We start from the raw sequence: 16,251 nt of genomic DNA on the forward strand, positions 1-16,251 counted from the left end.
ATTCCTCAGCCCACAGCCAACTGAGTTGACAGTAGTAACCTATGATAGAGCCACCCATGACATGTGAGTTAAAAACAAAGATTTGTATACATGTAAATGTATATATACATATATACACATAAATACATACTTCTATAAACATACACGCATGCATACACATACACACACAGAAACATAAAACAATGAAAGAGAAGTTGGTATTTGTAAAATTCACTGTCAGGCATATCCTTGGAAATACAAAGTATCTTTGACAGTATGTCTAAATCTTCTCACTGTAGGATCTATAGATAACTTTCTGTTTTTTTTTTTTTCAGACCAAATTGGATGAAAGAGGAAGAAGTCATGAAAGGGATGCTTCTTCCTCTTAGTATATTTGTCACTCTAAGTTATTAGTATTCAATCCCTTAGGGAACTTTGAAGTTTCCCGTTTATGAGAGTCTACTACTGCTAGAGTGGGCCAAAGGGACAGAGAATCCTGTTTGGAGCAATGGGGAGGTAACAGGTGACAGGGAGGAGTGAAGCACTCATCAAAAAGAACAGAGCTCATGAAACCTTAATGGGCTCCTCACCCTCTAGAGTTCTACCACCATGTGAGGCTGGTGCCCCAAACCAAACCCAAACCCACAGTATTTTGTAGGGAGTTCCCGACTCAGGCCTACAGCTACATGGTCATATCTTCTGGGCAGGAAAGACAGCCACGATGGGTGAAAGTAAGGAAGTGACAGAGGGACTTAGGAATCAAAAATTTAGGTGGGGTAAGAGGCATGTTTCCTTACAGACTGCAGTTACATTAGAAATAAATGCCACTGGCGAGGCATGGTCGCTCATATCTGTAATCCCAGCACTTTGAGAGGCCAAGACAGCTAGATCAGTTGAGGCCAGGAGTTTGAGACCAGCCTGACCAACGTGGCAAAACCCTGTGTCTACTAAAAATACAAAAATTAGACAGGCGTGGTGGTGCATGCCTGTAATCCCATCTACTCAGGAGGCTGAGGCAGGAGAATTGCTTGAACCTGGGAGGCAGAGGTTGCAGTGAGCCAAGATCACACCACACTCCAGCCTCTGAGAGTGAGACTCTGCCAAAAAAAAAAAAAAAATACATCTAGTTCGAATTAGTGAATACACATGAATATTTAAATATCAACCAGATAGTACATTATAGAGTAATTGTAGCTGTTTGATCCAAAAAGTAAGTTTAGAATTACATGTGTGTCCAACTATCTACTTTTATATGCCTTTAGCCTGCATACAGATGAATTGACATCAATAACCTATGATACAACCACCAACGAAATGTGAATTATAAATTATATATACACAAATATGTAAAGAACTATATAAAGAAATACATATGCATACTTCTGTCTGTCTAGACACACAAACACAGGGAGAGAGAGAGAGAAACAAGGAGAGAGAGAGAGAAAAGAGAGAGAGAAACAACAGAGAGAAAGATGAAGACTATGTGCTTTACTCTCAGGATCATCCAAGGCCATACAGAATGTCTTTTACACTGTTTATAAATCTCACTATAGGCCCTGCAGGTCCCTCATCCAACATTTTGATTAAATTGGATAAAAAGGAACAGGTCAAAAAAGGGAAACTTCTTGTTATTGTCTTGTCACCCTCAGTAGCAGGCACATACTTGGGAAAGTCAGATTTCCTGTATATGAGACATGCTAGAGTGGCCAAGGGAAGAAAATCCTATGCAGAGCAATGAGCAAGTAGCAGTGGGCAGGGAGCAGTGGGCAGGGAGCGGTGGGCAGGGAGCAGTGGAGCCGTGAGGGGAAAACAGCAGAGCTAATGGCCTGGCAGGGTTGCTCACACCCAGAGCTCTACCACCATGTGAGGCTAACAACACAAGCCCACACCCATCACCACATTGTACGGAGCAGTTTCCTGACCCTGTGTGAGAGCAGAGAAGACATCTGTGATGGTGAAAACAGGGCGCTGATGAAGGGATTTTAGTATGAGGAGATGAGATGAGGTCAAAGGAATTTGTATGTAGAACCTGCAGCTGAATTTGAATTAAAGTAAACCCCCAAATGCTCACTTTGTGCTTCATTCAATTGGAGCAACTAAACACTTGTGAGTAATTCAAACCTGAAAGTGAAGTCTAGGATGTCATATTGTTGTTGGACTATATATACATATATATGTAAATTCTGTAGCACTGCCAAGTCTAAATTCAAATGAAGGCCGGGCACGGTGGCTCAAGCCTGTAATCCCAGCACTTTGGGAGGCCGAGATGGGCAGATCACGAGGTCAGGAGATCGAGACTATCCTGGCTAATACGGTGAAACCGTCTCTACTAAAAAATACAAAAAAACTAGCCGGGCGAGGTGGCAGGCGCCTGTAGTCCCAGCTACTCGGGAGGCTGAGGCAGGAGAATGGCGTAAACCCGGGAGGTGGAGCTTGCAGTGAGCTGAGATCCGGCCACTGCCCTCCAGTCTGGGCGACAGAGCGAGACTCCGTCTCAAAAAAAAAAAAAAAAAAAAAAAAAAAATTTCAAATCAGTACCCTGGAATGGAGCTATCAGTGAACTGTGAGACAGAAATCAATCAATATAGATGTAAGGATATATGAGCATAGGAGGAAACAATTATATACCATTTACATATACCTATATGCATTCATATTAAATCAAGGCATGCACCCACAGGTACTGCAGAGAAATATACAGGTTGAGATTAGGGAAGGTTCAAGGGCATTAACGGAAAAACAAAAAACTGTTACACGTGTCTACGTGATCTCACTATAGGAAATGAAGGTGCGTTTATGGCTTCTTGAGTGAATTTAGATAAAAGATGACCACATAATAAGAAGAATGATTTTTCTTACTAGTCTGTTTGATACTCTGAGTAACAATCAAAAACAATTTTCAGACTGCCTATATGTGAGACCTTATTACAATGGCTGAGGACAGCAGAGAATCCTCTTTGGAAACAGAAAAGGATAGCGGGGGACAGAGAGTAGTGAAGACCTCCAGAGAAGAGAAAAAAGCTAACAACCCTAGAAATGCTTTTGACCCTGCAGAACTCTGCCACAATACAGGGTGATACTCCAGACTCCAAACACCATCATATTGGATTGTGTCCTTGACTCAGACCTGCAGTTACTTTACCCTACTTGTGGACCAAGAGAGACGATCAAGTAAAGGAGTAATGGAGGGCCTTCGAGGCAGCACATTTAGTGGAATAAGAGGGCTGACAACCTCCACACAAAAGTTTAGTTTGAAATAATTGCCACCACACAGGCTGTCAGGCACTGGGACTGAGGACATAACATAGAGGTTTATTTAAATCTGGAAGCATTATGATTTTCCCTAGCCTAAGATGTTGATTGCCATCGTATAAATCCTCCTTTCTAATAAAAAATGGCATTTCAGAGCCAAATACTGCTATACACATGAATAGTCAGAATTTAACTGGTTTATGTGCAGAGTAATGAAAGCGAGTTTTACCGGAAGAGTGAATTTGGAATTGTGTCTCCTGTCTGACTGTGCTTTTATCATCCTCTAGTGCACCCACAAATGAATTATCGGATACGAACCTGGAGGCACGTATCAATGAAAGGTGAGTTATGCACACATGTGTCTTTATTTATCTAATTATAACTGAGCATAGAAGTATTCACACACAGGCACGTAAACAGATATATTCATCCATCCATCCATGCGTCCATCCATACACACTTCTCTTAACACACATCCACTAACAACCCATGCACACAATGGAAACACACAACAAGGAGACAGATGGACGGACACTTGTGGAGTTTATTCTGAGAAGCCTGCATGGCCATAGAGAGTGGTTTTTAACAGGGTTTGGAGTTCTTCTCGTCATAGGTTTTGTAGGTAGCATTGCATCCTTTTCTAATGGAGTCATATAGAAAGGAGCAGGTCACAGGAGAGCTGCTGCTTCCTGTTAGTGTATTTGTCACCCTTAGTTCCTAGTAAGCAGCTTCTTAAAGGACTCAGATTTCCTGAGTGTGAGAGCCTGTGAGACTGACAGAAGGGAGGAGAAAATCCTATTTTAACACAGAGGAGATGGCAGGCGACAAGGAGCAGTGAAGCCCTGGGCAGAAAAGAATGGAGCGAATGGAACATGGACTTGTCCCTCACACTCCAGAGCTCTGTCAGCACATGAGTTTGGTGCTAAAACACAAACAGAAGCACAGCACCTCATTGGATGCAGCCCTTCCTGAGGCCCACAGCTACTCGCCTGTGTCTCCTGGACGGGAAAGACTAGCATGATGGGTGAAAGGAAAGAGGTGATGGAGAGATCCAGGAAGTGGGCCATAGATGGGATTAGAGGGAGGAATGCCTACACAGTGGAGTTGAATTCAAAAGAAATTCACCCACAAAAGGCTGTCGTGCATTGGCCAGCTCCAGTGGTGGAGAGTTTTGGTGAACTCTTGAGTCAGTGAGTCTTAGATAGGTGTAAAGTATGTGCTGCAATCGTATAAAGTGTGATGTGTAGGGTAAATGTCATGGCAGATTCCAAAGAACCAAACACACACATGACTTCTGTAAGGGTAAGTCAGTTTACAGGTTGAAAAGTAGTTGGAAGGTCGGGTGCGGTGGCTCGGGCCTGTACTCCCAGCACTTTGGGAGGCCAGGGCGGGTGGATAACGAGATCAGGGGTTCAAGGCCCACCTGGCCAACATGGTGATACCCTGTCTCTACTAAAAATGCAAAATTAGCCAGGCGTGGTGGTGAGTGCCTGTAGTCCCTGCTACTCGGGAGACTGAGGCAGGAGAATTGCTTAAACCTGGGAAGCAGAGGTTGCAGTGTGCCGAGATCGTGGCACTGCACTCCAGCTTGGGTGACAGAGCGAGACTGTGTCTCAGAAAACAAACAACCACGAAACAACAAACAAATAAAAAGAAAAAAAAAACAAAAGCAATTGAAACTATTATGAACTGAAAATGTTACCTCTAGAAAGTTACATGTTGTCTTACTATGTACATTTTAAGTTCTTTGGCACTGCCCTGTGTGTGAGTTGAGAGTATCTTCTAGTAGGCTGGCCAGTGCAACATGTGATAAAAAGGAATACAGTTATACATGTATCTCTGCCTATACAAACACATACATACATGCGTTCATACACATAAGAGAGATTGAGTTGGGCTATTGACTGTCACAAGCATCCATGGGAACAAGGAGTTCCCTGGAAATATTTCTAGAGTCTTCTTAGAATGAGCTTCATATGGAATATTGTTTTGTTTTGTGGATGGAGGTAGGAAAACGGGGAGGAACTCATAGAGGGAGGCTTTTTATGTTAGTGTTTGTCACATTTCCTTTCTATGAGAATGAGACTGTACTAGTAGCGTGGACCAAGGGAGAAGCGAATCCTGCTTGTAGCGAGAAGGAGATAGGAGTGGACAAAGATCAGAGAAATGCCAGCCACAGAAAAGAACAGAGCTAATAACCCTGGAATTATTTCACACCCTCCAGAACTCTGCCTTTATGTGAGGCTGACTGCCTTGGCCCATACCCACCCTCAATGGGATGGAGCCCTGGCTTGAGGCCTGCGGCTACTGGGCCACAACCCTTGGTCAGGAAAGACAACTAGGGTAGGTGAAAAGTGAGGAGGTGTTTGGATGTCATAGAGAATGAGGAACTCAGATGCGATTATAAGAAGGGGAACTTACGAACTAAATTTGAACTGGAATTCAATGCTCTCCAGAAATGCTGTTACACATTGAGGTGTAGATACCCTTACTTAATCTGGACGCATCACTGTGTTCACAGGCTAAGATACTCACTGTTGACATATAAAACCTCATTTCTAATAAAAAACAAATGCCATCCTAGGTCAATTTAGTGATATACATACATGTGAATAATTACAGTGTAACTGGGGAATAGCGCATAGACTAACTGGCTATTTGTTGCAAAACATTAGAATTACGCCTTGTGTCTGACTCTGACCTTATCTGTCCTTTAGTCCCGATCCGAATGCCCTGGAGGGAGTCATCATTGATAGAAGTCCCAGTGACAGGTGAGTTATAAGAGATGTACGCATGGTCAGGTGCAGTGATTCGCACCTGTAATCTGAGCACTTTGGGAGGCCGGGGCAGGCAGATCCCCTGAGGTTAGGTGTTCGAGACCAGGCTGGCAAACGTGGTGAAACCCCGTCTCTACTAAAAGTATAACAACTAGCCAGGTTCTGTGGCAGGTGCCTCTAATCCCTGGTACTCGGGAGGCTAAGGCAAGAGAATCACTTGAACTGGGGGAGGTGGAGGTTGCAGTGAGCCGAGACCATGCCACTGCATTCCAGCCTGGGCAGCAGGAGTGAAACTTTGTCGCAATAAATAAATAAATAAATAAATAAGATGTGTAGTCACACACACACAAACAGTGACAGAGACGGAGACTGAGATTAGTGAGATTCCCTCTCAGAAGTGTTCAGGATAACACAGAGTGTCTCTGAAACAGTTTCTTTATCATCGCACTGTATCACGTATCGACAACTTCCACGTTTTTACAGTTGTTTAGAAAAAAAGAAACAGACTATAGAGAGAGGCTTCTGTTACTGTCTTTTCACCTTTTGTTAGTAGCAGTGAAATGCCTTGGACACTCTGATTTTCTGTGTGTGAGACATAGCAGAGTGGGCCGAGGGAAGAGAGAATCCTGTTTGGAGCGAGGAGGAGGTAGGAGTGCACGGGGAACGGTGACGCCCTCAGCAGGAAGCAACAGAGCTAAGAGCCTTGGAGGTGTTCTCCACCCTCCAGAACTCTGCCACCACGGAGGCTGGAGCTCCAAACCTCAAATCACTGTCCCACTGGATTGTGCTTCTGTGTCAGACCTGTAGTTACTTGACTCTTTTTGTGGGGCTGGGGAGCCACCCATTCTGGCTGAAAGTAAGGAGGTGATGGAGGGCCTTTGAAACAGGACGTTCAATGAAATAAGAGGGCTGACAACCTCCACCCAAAAGTTTAGTTTGAAATAGCTCCCACCACAAAGGCTGCCACACATGGGGACTGATGTCATAATAAAGAGGTTTATTTAAATCTGCAAGCAGCACTATTTTCAGCAGCCTAATATGTCATTGCCATCATATAAACTCTCCTTTCTAATAAAAAAAATGACATTTCAGAACCAAATAGCGCTATACACATGAATAGTAAGAACTTAACTGGTTTATGTACAGCGTAATGAAAGCGAGTTTTTCCAGAAAAGTGAATTTGGAATTGTGTCTCCTGTCTGACTGTGCTCTTTTATCATCCTCTAGTGCACCCACAAATGAATTATCGGATACGAACCTGGAGGCACGTATCAATGAAAGGTGAGTTATGCACACATGTGTCTTTATTTATCTAATTATAACTGAGCATAGAAGTATTCACACACAGGCACGTAAACAGATATATTCATCCATCCATCCATGCGTCCATCCATACACACTTCTCTTAACACACATCCACTAACAACCCATGCACACAATGGAAACACACAACAAGGAGACAGATGGACGGACACTTGTGGAGTTTATTCTGAGAAGCCTGCATGGCCATAGAGAGTGGTTTTTAACAGGGTTTGGAGTTCTTCTCGTCATAGGTTTTGTAGGTAGCATTGCATCCTTTTCTAATGGAGTCATATAGAAAGGAGCAGGTCACAGGAGAGCTGCTGCTTCCTGTTAGTGTATTTGTCACCCTTAGTTCCTAGTAAGCAGCTTCTTAAAGGACTCAGATTTCCTGAGTGTGAGAGCCTGTGAGACTGACAGAAGGGAGGAGAAAATCCTATTTTAACACAGAGGAGATGGCAGGCGACAAGGAGCAGTGAAGCCCTGGGCAGAAAAGAATGGAGCGAATGGAACATGGACTTGTCCCTCACACTCCAGAGCTCTGTCAGCACATGAGTTTGGTGCTAAAACACAAACAGAAGCACAGCACCTCATTGGATGCAGCCCTTCCTGAGGCCCACAGCTACTCGCCTGTGTCTCCTGGACGGGAAAGACTAGCATGATGGGTGAAAGGAAAGAGGTGATGGAGAGATCCAGGAAGTGGGCCATAGATGGGATTAGAGGGAGGAATGCCTACACAGTGGAGTTGAATTCAAAAGAAATTCACCCACAAAAGGCTGTCGTGCATTGGCCAGCTCCAGTGGTGGAGAGTTTTGGTGAACTCTTGAGTCAGTGAGTCTTAGATAGGTGTAAAGTATGTGCTGCAATCGTATAAAGTGTGATGTGTAGGGTAAATGTCATGGCAGATTCCAAAGAACCAAACACACACATGACTTCTGTAAGGGTAAGTCAGTTTACAGGTTGAAAAGTAGTTGGAAGGTCGGGTGCGGTGGCTCGGGCCTGTACTCCCAGCACTTTGGGAGGCCAGGGCGGGTGGATAACGAGATCAGGGGTTCAAGGCCCACCTGGCCAACATGGTGATACCCTGTCTCTACTAAAAATGCAAAATTAGCCAGGCGTGGTGGTGAGTGCCTGTAGTCCCTGCTACTCGGGAGACTGAGGCAGGAGAATTGCTTAAACCTGGGAAGCAGAGGTTGCAGTGTGCCGAGATCGTGGCACTGCACTCCAGCTTGGGTGACAGAGCGAGACTGTGTCTCAGAAAACAAACAACCACGAAACAACAAACAAATAAAAAGAAAAAAAAAACAAAAGCAATTGAAACTATTATGAACTGAAAATGTTACCTCTAGAAAGTTACATGTTGTCTTACTATGTACATTTTAAGTTCTTTGGCACTGCCCTGTGTGTGAGTTGAGAGTATCTTCTAGTAGGCTGGCCAGTGCAACATGTGATAAAAAGGAATACAGTTATACATGTATCTCTGCCTATACAAACACATACATACATGCGTTCATACACATAAGAGAGATTGAGTTGGGCTATTGACTGTCACAAGCATCCATGGGAACAAGGAGTTCCCTGGAAATATTTCTAGAGTCTTCTTAGAATGAGCTTCATATGGAATATTGTTTTGTTTTGTGGATGGAGGTAGGAAAACGGGGAGGAACTCATAGAGGGAGGCTTTTTATGTTAGTGTTTGTCACATTTCCTTTCTATGAGAATGAGACTGTACTAGTAGCGTGGACCAAGGGAGAAGCGAATCCTGCTTGTAGCGAGAAGGAGATAGGAGTGGACAAAGATCAGAGAAATGCCAGCCACAGAAAAGAACAGAGCTAATAACCCTGGAATTATTTCACACCCTCCAGAACTCTGCCTTTATGTGAGGCTGACTGCCTTGGCCCATACCCACCCTCAATGGGATGGAGCCCTGGCTTGAGGCCTGCGGCTACTGGGCCACAACCCTTGGTCAGGAAAGACAACTAGGGTAGGTGAAAAGTGAGGAGGTGTTTGGATGTCATAGAGAATGAGGAACTCAGATGCGATTATAAGAAGGGGAACTTACGAACTAAATTTGAACTGGAATTCAATGCTCTCCAGAAATGCTGTTACACATTGAGGTGTAGATACCCTTACTTAATCTGGACGCATCACTGTGTTCACAGGCTAAGATACTCACTGTTGACATATAAAACCTCATTTCTAATAAAAAACAAATGCCATCCTAGGTCAATTTAGTGATATACATACATGTGAATAATTACAGTGTAACTGGGGAATAGCGCATAGACTAACTGGCTATTTGTTGCAAAACATTAGAATTACGCCTTGTGTCTGACTCTGACCTTATCTGTCCTTTAGTCCCGATCCGAATGCCCTGGAGGGAGTCATCATTGATAGAAGTCCCAGTGACAGGTGAGTTATAAGAGATGTACGCATGGTCAGGTGCAGTGATTCGCACCTGTAATCTGAGCACTTTGGGAGGCCGGGGCAGGCAGATCCCCTGAGGTTAGGTGTTCGAGACCAGGCTGGCAAACGTGGTGAAACCCCGTCTCTACTAAAAGTATAACAACTAGCCAGGTTCTGTGGCAGGTGCCTCTAATCCCTGGTACTCGGGAGGCTAAGGCAAGAGAATCACTTGAACTGGGGGAGGTGGAGGTTGCAGTGAGCCGAGACCATGCCACTGCATTCCAGCCTGGGCAGCAGGAGTGAAACTTTGTCGCAATAAATAAATAAATAAATAAATAAGATGTGTAGTCACACACACACAAACAGTGACAGAGACGGAGACTGAGATTAGTGAGATTCCCTCTCAGAAGTGTTCAGGATAACACAGAGTGTCTCTGAAACAGTTTCTTTATCATCGCACTGTATCACGTATCGACAACTTCCACGTTTTTACAGTTGTTTAGAAAAAAAGAAACAGACTATAGAGAGAGGCTTCTGTTACTGTCTTTTCACCTTTTGTTAGTAGCAGTGAAATGCCTTGGACACTCTGATTTTCTGTGTGTGAGACATAGCAGAGTGGGCCGAGGGAAGAGAGAATCCTGTTTGGAGCGAGGAGGAGGTAGGAGTGCACGGGGAACGGTGACGCCCTCAGCAGGAAGCAACAGAGCTAAGAGCCTTGGAGGTGTTCTCCACCCTCCAGAACTCTGCCACCACGGAGGCTGGAGCTCCAAACCTCAAATCACTGTCCCACTGGATTGTGCTTCTGTGTCAGACCTGTAGTTACTTGACTCTTTTTGTGGGGCTGGGGAGCCACCCATTCTGGCTGAAAGTAAGGAGGTGATGGAGGGCCTTTGAAACAGGACGTTCAATGAAATAAGAGGGCTGACAACCTCCACCCAAAAGTTTAGTTTGAAATAGCTCCCACCACAAAGGCTGCCACACATGGGGACTGATGTCATAATAAAGAGGTTTATTTAAATCTGCAAGCAGCACTATTTTCAGCAGCCTAATATGTCATTGCCATCATATAAACTCTCCTTTCTAATAAAAAAAATGACATTTCAGAACCAAATAGCGCTATACACATGAATAGTAAGAACTTAACTGGTTTATGTACAGCGTAATGAAAGCGAGTTTTTCCAGAAAAGTGAATTTGGAATTGTGTCTCCTGTCTGACTGTGCTCTTTTATCATCCTCTAGTGCACCCACAAATGAATTATCGGATACGAACCTGGAGGCACGTATCAATGAAAGGTGAGTTATGCACACATGTGTCTTTATTTATCTAATTATAACTGAGCATAGAAGTATTCACACACAGGCACGTAAACAGATATATTCATCCATCCATCCATGCGTCCATCCATACACACTTCTCTTAACACACATCCACTAACAACCCATGCACACAATGGAAACACACAACAAGGAGACAGATGGACGGACACTTGTGGAGTTTATTCTGAGAAGCCTGCATGGCCATAGAGAGTGGTTTTTAACAGGGTTTGGAGTTCTTCTCGTCATAGGTTTTGTAGGTAGCATTGCATCCTTTTCTAATGGAGTCATATAGAAAGGAGCAGGTCACAGGAGAGCTGCTGCTTCCTGTTAGTGTATTTGTCACCCTTAGTTCCTAGTAAGCAGCTTCTTAAAGGACTCAGATTTCCTGAGTGTGAGAGCCTGTGAGACTGACAGAAGGGAGGAGAAAATCCTATTTTAACACAGAGGAGATGGCAGGCGACAAGGAGCAGTGAAGCCCTGGGCAGAAAAGAATGGAGCGAATGGAACATGGACTTGTCCCTCACACTCCAGAGCTCTGTCAGCACATGAGTTTGGTGCTAAAACACAAACAGAAGCACAGCACCTCATTGGATGCAGCCCTTCCTGAGGCCCACAGCTACTCGCCTGTGTCTCCTGGACGGGAAAGACTAGCATGATGGGTGAAAGGAAAGAGGTGATGGAGAGATCCAGGAAGTGGGCCATAGATGGGATTAGAGGGAGGAATGCCTACACAGTGGAGTTGAATTCAAAAGAAATTCACCCACAAAAGGCTGTCGTGCATTGGCCAGCTCCAGTGGTGGAGAGTTTTGGTGAACTCTTGAGTCAGTGAGTCTTAGATAGGTGTAAAGTATGTGCTGCAATCGTATAAAGTGTGATGTGTAGGGTAAATGTCATGGCAGATTCCAAAGAACCAAACACACACATGACTTCTGTAAGGGTAAGTCAGTTTACAGGTTGAAAAGTAGTTGGAAGGTCGGGTGCGGTGGCTCGGGCCTGTACTCCCAGCACTTTGGGAGGCCAGGGCGGGTGGATAACGAGATCAGGGGTTCAAGGCCCACCTGGCCAACATGGTGATACCCTGTCTCTACTAAAAATGCAAAATTAGCCAGGCGTGGTGGTGAGTGCCTGTAGTCCCTGCTACTCGGGAGACTGAGGCAGGAGAATTGCTTAAACCTGGGAAGCAGAGGTTGCAGTGTGCCGAGATCGTGGCACTGCACTCCAGCTTGGGTGACAGAGCGAGACTGTGTCTCAGAAAACAAACAACCACGAAACAACAAACAAATAAAAAGAAAAAAAAAACAAAAGCAATTGAAACTATTATGAACTGAAAATGTTACCTCTAGAAAGTTACATGTTGTCTTACTATGTACATTTTAAGTTCTTTGGCACTGCCCTGTGTGTGAGTTGAGAGTATCTTCTAGTAGGCTGGCCAGTGCAACATGTGATAAAAAGGAATACAGTTATACATGTATCTCTGCCTATACAAACACATACATACATGCGTTCATACACATAAGAGAGATTGAGTTGGGCTATTGACTGTCACAAGCATCCATGGGAACAAGGAGTTCCCTGGAAATATTTCTAGAGTCTTCTTAGAATGAGCTTCATATGGAATATTGTTTTGTTTTGTGGATGGAGGTAGGAAAACGGGGAGGAACTCATAGAGGGAGGCTTTTTATGTTAGTGTTTGTCACATTTCCTTTCTATGAGAATGAGACTGTACTAGTAGCGTGGACCAAGGGAGAAGCGAATCCTGCTTGTAGCGAGAAGGAGATAGGAGTGGACAAAGATCAGAGAAATGCCAGCCACAGAAAAGAACAGAGCTAATAACCCTGGAATTATTTCACACCCTCCAGAACTCTGCCTTTATGTGAGGCTGACTGCCTTGGCCCATACCCACCCTCAATGGGATGGAGCCCTGGCTTGAGGCCTGCGGCTACTGGGCCACAACCCTTGGTCAGGAAAGACAACTAGGGTAGGTGAAAAGTGAGGAGGTGTTTGGATGTCATAGAGAATGAGGAACTCAGATGCGATTATAAGAAGGGGAACTTACGAACTAAATTTGAACTGGAATTCAATGCTCTCCAGAAATGCTGTTACACATTGAGGTGTAGATACCCTTACTTAATCTGGACGCATCACTGTGTTCACAGGCTAAGATACTCACTGTTGACATATAAAACCTCATTTCTAATAAAAAACAAATGCCATCCTAGGTCAATTTAGTGATATACATACATGTGAATAATTACAGTGTAACTGGGGAATAGCGCATAGACTAACTGGCTATTTGTTGCAAAACATTAGAATTACGCCTTGTGTCTGACTCTGACCTTATCTGTCCTTTAGTCCCGATCCGAATGCCCTGGAGGGAGTCATCATTGATAGAAGTCCCAGTGACAGGTGAGTTATAAGAGATGTACGCATGGTCAGGTGCAGTGATTCGCACCTGTAATCTGAGCACTTTGGGAGGCCGGGGCAGGCAGATCCCCTGAGGTTAGGTGTTCGAGACCAGGCTGGCAAACGTGGTGAAACCCCGTCTCTACTAAAAGTATAACAACTAGCCAGGTTCTGTGGCAGGTGCCTCTAATCCCTGGTACTCGGGAGGCTAAGGCAAGAGAATCACTTGAACTGGGGGAGGTGGAGGTTGCAGTGAGCCGAGACCATGCCACTGCATTCCAGCCTGGGCAGCAGGAGTGAAACTTTGTCGCAATAAATAAATAAATAAATAAATAAGATGTGTAGTCACACACACACAAACAGTGACAGAGACGGAGACTGAGATTAGTGAGATTCCCTCTCAGAAGTGTTCAGGATAACACAGAGTGTCTCTGAAACAGTTTCTTTATCATCGCACTGTATCACGTATCGACAACTTCCACGTTTTTACAGTTGTTTAGAAAAAAAGAAACAGACTATAGAGAGAGGCTTCTGTTACTGTCTTTTCACCTTTTGTTAGTAGCAGTGAAATGCCTTGGACACTCTGATTTTCTGTGTGTGAGACATAGCAGAGTGGGCCGAGGGAAGAGAGAATCCTGTTTGGAGCGAGGAGGAGGTAGGAGTGCACGGGGAACGGTGACGCCCTCAGCAGGAAGCAACAGAGCTAAGAGCCTTGGAGGTGTTCTCCACCCTCCAGAACTCTGCCACCACGGAGGCTGGAGCTCCAAACCTCAAATCACTGTCCCACTGGATTGTGCTTCTGTGTCAGACCTGTAGTTACTTGACTCTTTTTGTGGGGCTGGGGAGCCACCCATTCTGGCTGAAAGTAAGGAGGTGATGGAGGGCCTTTGAAACAGGACGTTCAATGAAATAAGAGGGCTGACAACCTCCACCCAAAAGTTTAGTTTGAAATAGCTCCCACCACAAAGGCTGCCACACATGGGGACTGATGTCATAATAAAGAGGTTTATTTAAATCTGCAAGCAGCACTATTTTCAGCAGCCTAATATGTCATTGCCATCATATAAACTCTCCTTTCTAATAAAAAAAATGACATTTCAGAACCAAATAGCGCTATACACATGAATAGTAAGAACTTAACTGGTTTATGTACAGCGTAATGAAAGCGAGTTTTTCCAGAAAAGTGAATTTGGAATTGTGTCTCCTGTCTGACTGTGCTCTTTTATCATCCTCTAGTGCACCCACAAATGAATTATCGGATACGAACCTGGAGGCACGTATCAATGAAAGGTGAGTTATGCACACATGTGTCTTTATTTATCTAATTATAACTGAGCATAGAAGTATTCACACACAGGCACGTAAACAGATATATTCATCCATCCATCCATGCGTCCATCCATACACACTTCTCTTAACACACATCCACTAACAACCCATGCACACAATGGAAACACACAACAAGGAGACAGATGGACGGACACTTGTGGAGTTTATTCTGAGAAGCCTGCATGGCCATAGAGAGTGGTTTTTAACAGGGTTTGGAGTTCTTCTCGTCATAGGTTTTGTAGGTAGCATTGCATCCTTTTCTAATGGAGTCATATAGAAAGGAGCAGGTCACAGGAGAGCTGCTGCTTCCTGTTAGTGTATTTGTCACCCTTAGTTCCTAGTAAGCAGCTTCTTAAAGGACTCAGATTTCCTGAGTGTGAGAGCCTGTGAGACTGACAGAAGGGAGGAGAAAATCCTATTTTAACACAGAGGAGATGGCAGGCGACAAGGAGCAGTGAAGCCCTGGGCAGAAAAGAATGGAGCGAATGGAACATGGACTTGTCCCTCACACTCCAGAGCTCTGTCAGCACATGAGTTTGGTGCTAAAACACAAACAGAAGCACAGCACCTCATTGGATGCAGCCCTTCCTGAGGCCCACAGCTACTCGCCTGTGTCTCCTGGACGGGAAAGACTAGCATGATGGGTGAAAGGAAAGAGGTGATGGAGAGATCCAGGAAGTGGGCCATAGATGGGATTAGAGGGAGGAATGCCTACACAGTGGAGTTGAATTCAAAAGAAATTCACCCACAAAAGGCTGTCGTGCATTGGCCAGCTCCAGTGGTGGAGAGTTTTGGTGAACTCTTGAGTCAGTGAGTCTTAGATAGGTGTAAAGTATGTGCTGCAATCGTATAAAGTGTGATGTGTAGGGTAAATGTCATGGCAGATTCCAAAGAACCAAACACACACATGACTTCTGTAAGGGTAAGTCAGTTTACAGGTTGAAAAGTAGTTGGAAGGTCGGGTGCGGTGGCTCGGGCCTGTACTCCCAGCACTTTGGGAGGCCAGGGCGGGTGGATAACGAGATCAGGGGTTCAAGGCCCACCTGGCCAACATGGTGATACCCTGTCTCTACTAAAAATGCAAAATTAGCCAGGCGTGGTGGTGAGTGCCTGTAGTCCCTGCTACTCGGGAGACTGAGGCAGGAGAATTGCTTAAACCTGGGAAGCAGAGGTTGCAGTGTGCCGAGATCGTGGCACTGCACTCCAGCTTGGGTGACAGAGCGAGACTGTGTCTCAGAAAACAAACAACCACGAAACAACAAACAAATAAAAAGAAAAAAAAAACAAAAGCAATTGAAACTATTATGAACTGAAAATGTTACCTCTAGAAAGTTACATGTTGTCTTACTATGTACATTTTAAGTTCTTTGGCACTGCCCTGTGTGTGAGTTGAGAGTATCTTCTAGTAGGCTGGCCAGTGCAACATGTGATAAAAAGGAATACAGTTATACATGTATCTCTGCCTATACAAACACATACATACATGCGT

The 16,251-nt window shown here is 44.5% G+C and overlaps 1 protein-coding gene across 2 annotated transcripts in view; it reads left to right on the forward strand.

Moving 5' to 3' along the window:
* Window positions 1–314: 314 nt before the first annotated feature.
* TPTE2 (transmembrane phosphoinositide 3-phosphatase and tensin homolog 2) overlaps window positions 315–16,251 on the forward strand; it is a 94,383-nt gene continuing 78,446 nt past the window's right edge. The window contains exons 1-2 of one of the 2 annotated variants that reach the window (XM_025364344.1): window positions 315–502; window positions 3,519–3,572. Coding sequence is in view for 1 of the 2 variants with exons in the window: in XM_025364343.1 (XP_025220128.1) it covers window positions 14,581–14,723 (143 nt within the window). In the remaining variant the exon portion in view is untranslated. Of the gene's footprint in view, window positions 503–3,518; window positions 3,573–14,580; window positions 14,724–16,251 lie in introns of those variants that run through there. The other variant, XM_025364343.1, reaches the window with a different exon arrangement.

Source organism: Theropithecus gelada, chromosome 17, assembly GCF_003255815.1.
Source record: "Theropithecus gelada isolate Dixy chromosome 17, Tgel_1.0, whole genome shotgun sequence".
Taxonomy (NCBI): Eukaryota; Metazoa; Chordata; class Mammalia; order Primates; family Cercopithecidae; genus Theropithecus; species Theropithecus gelada.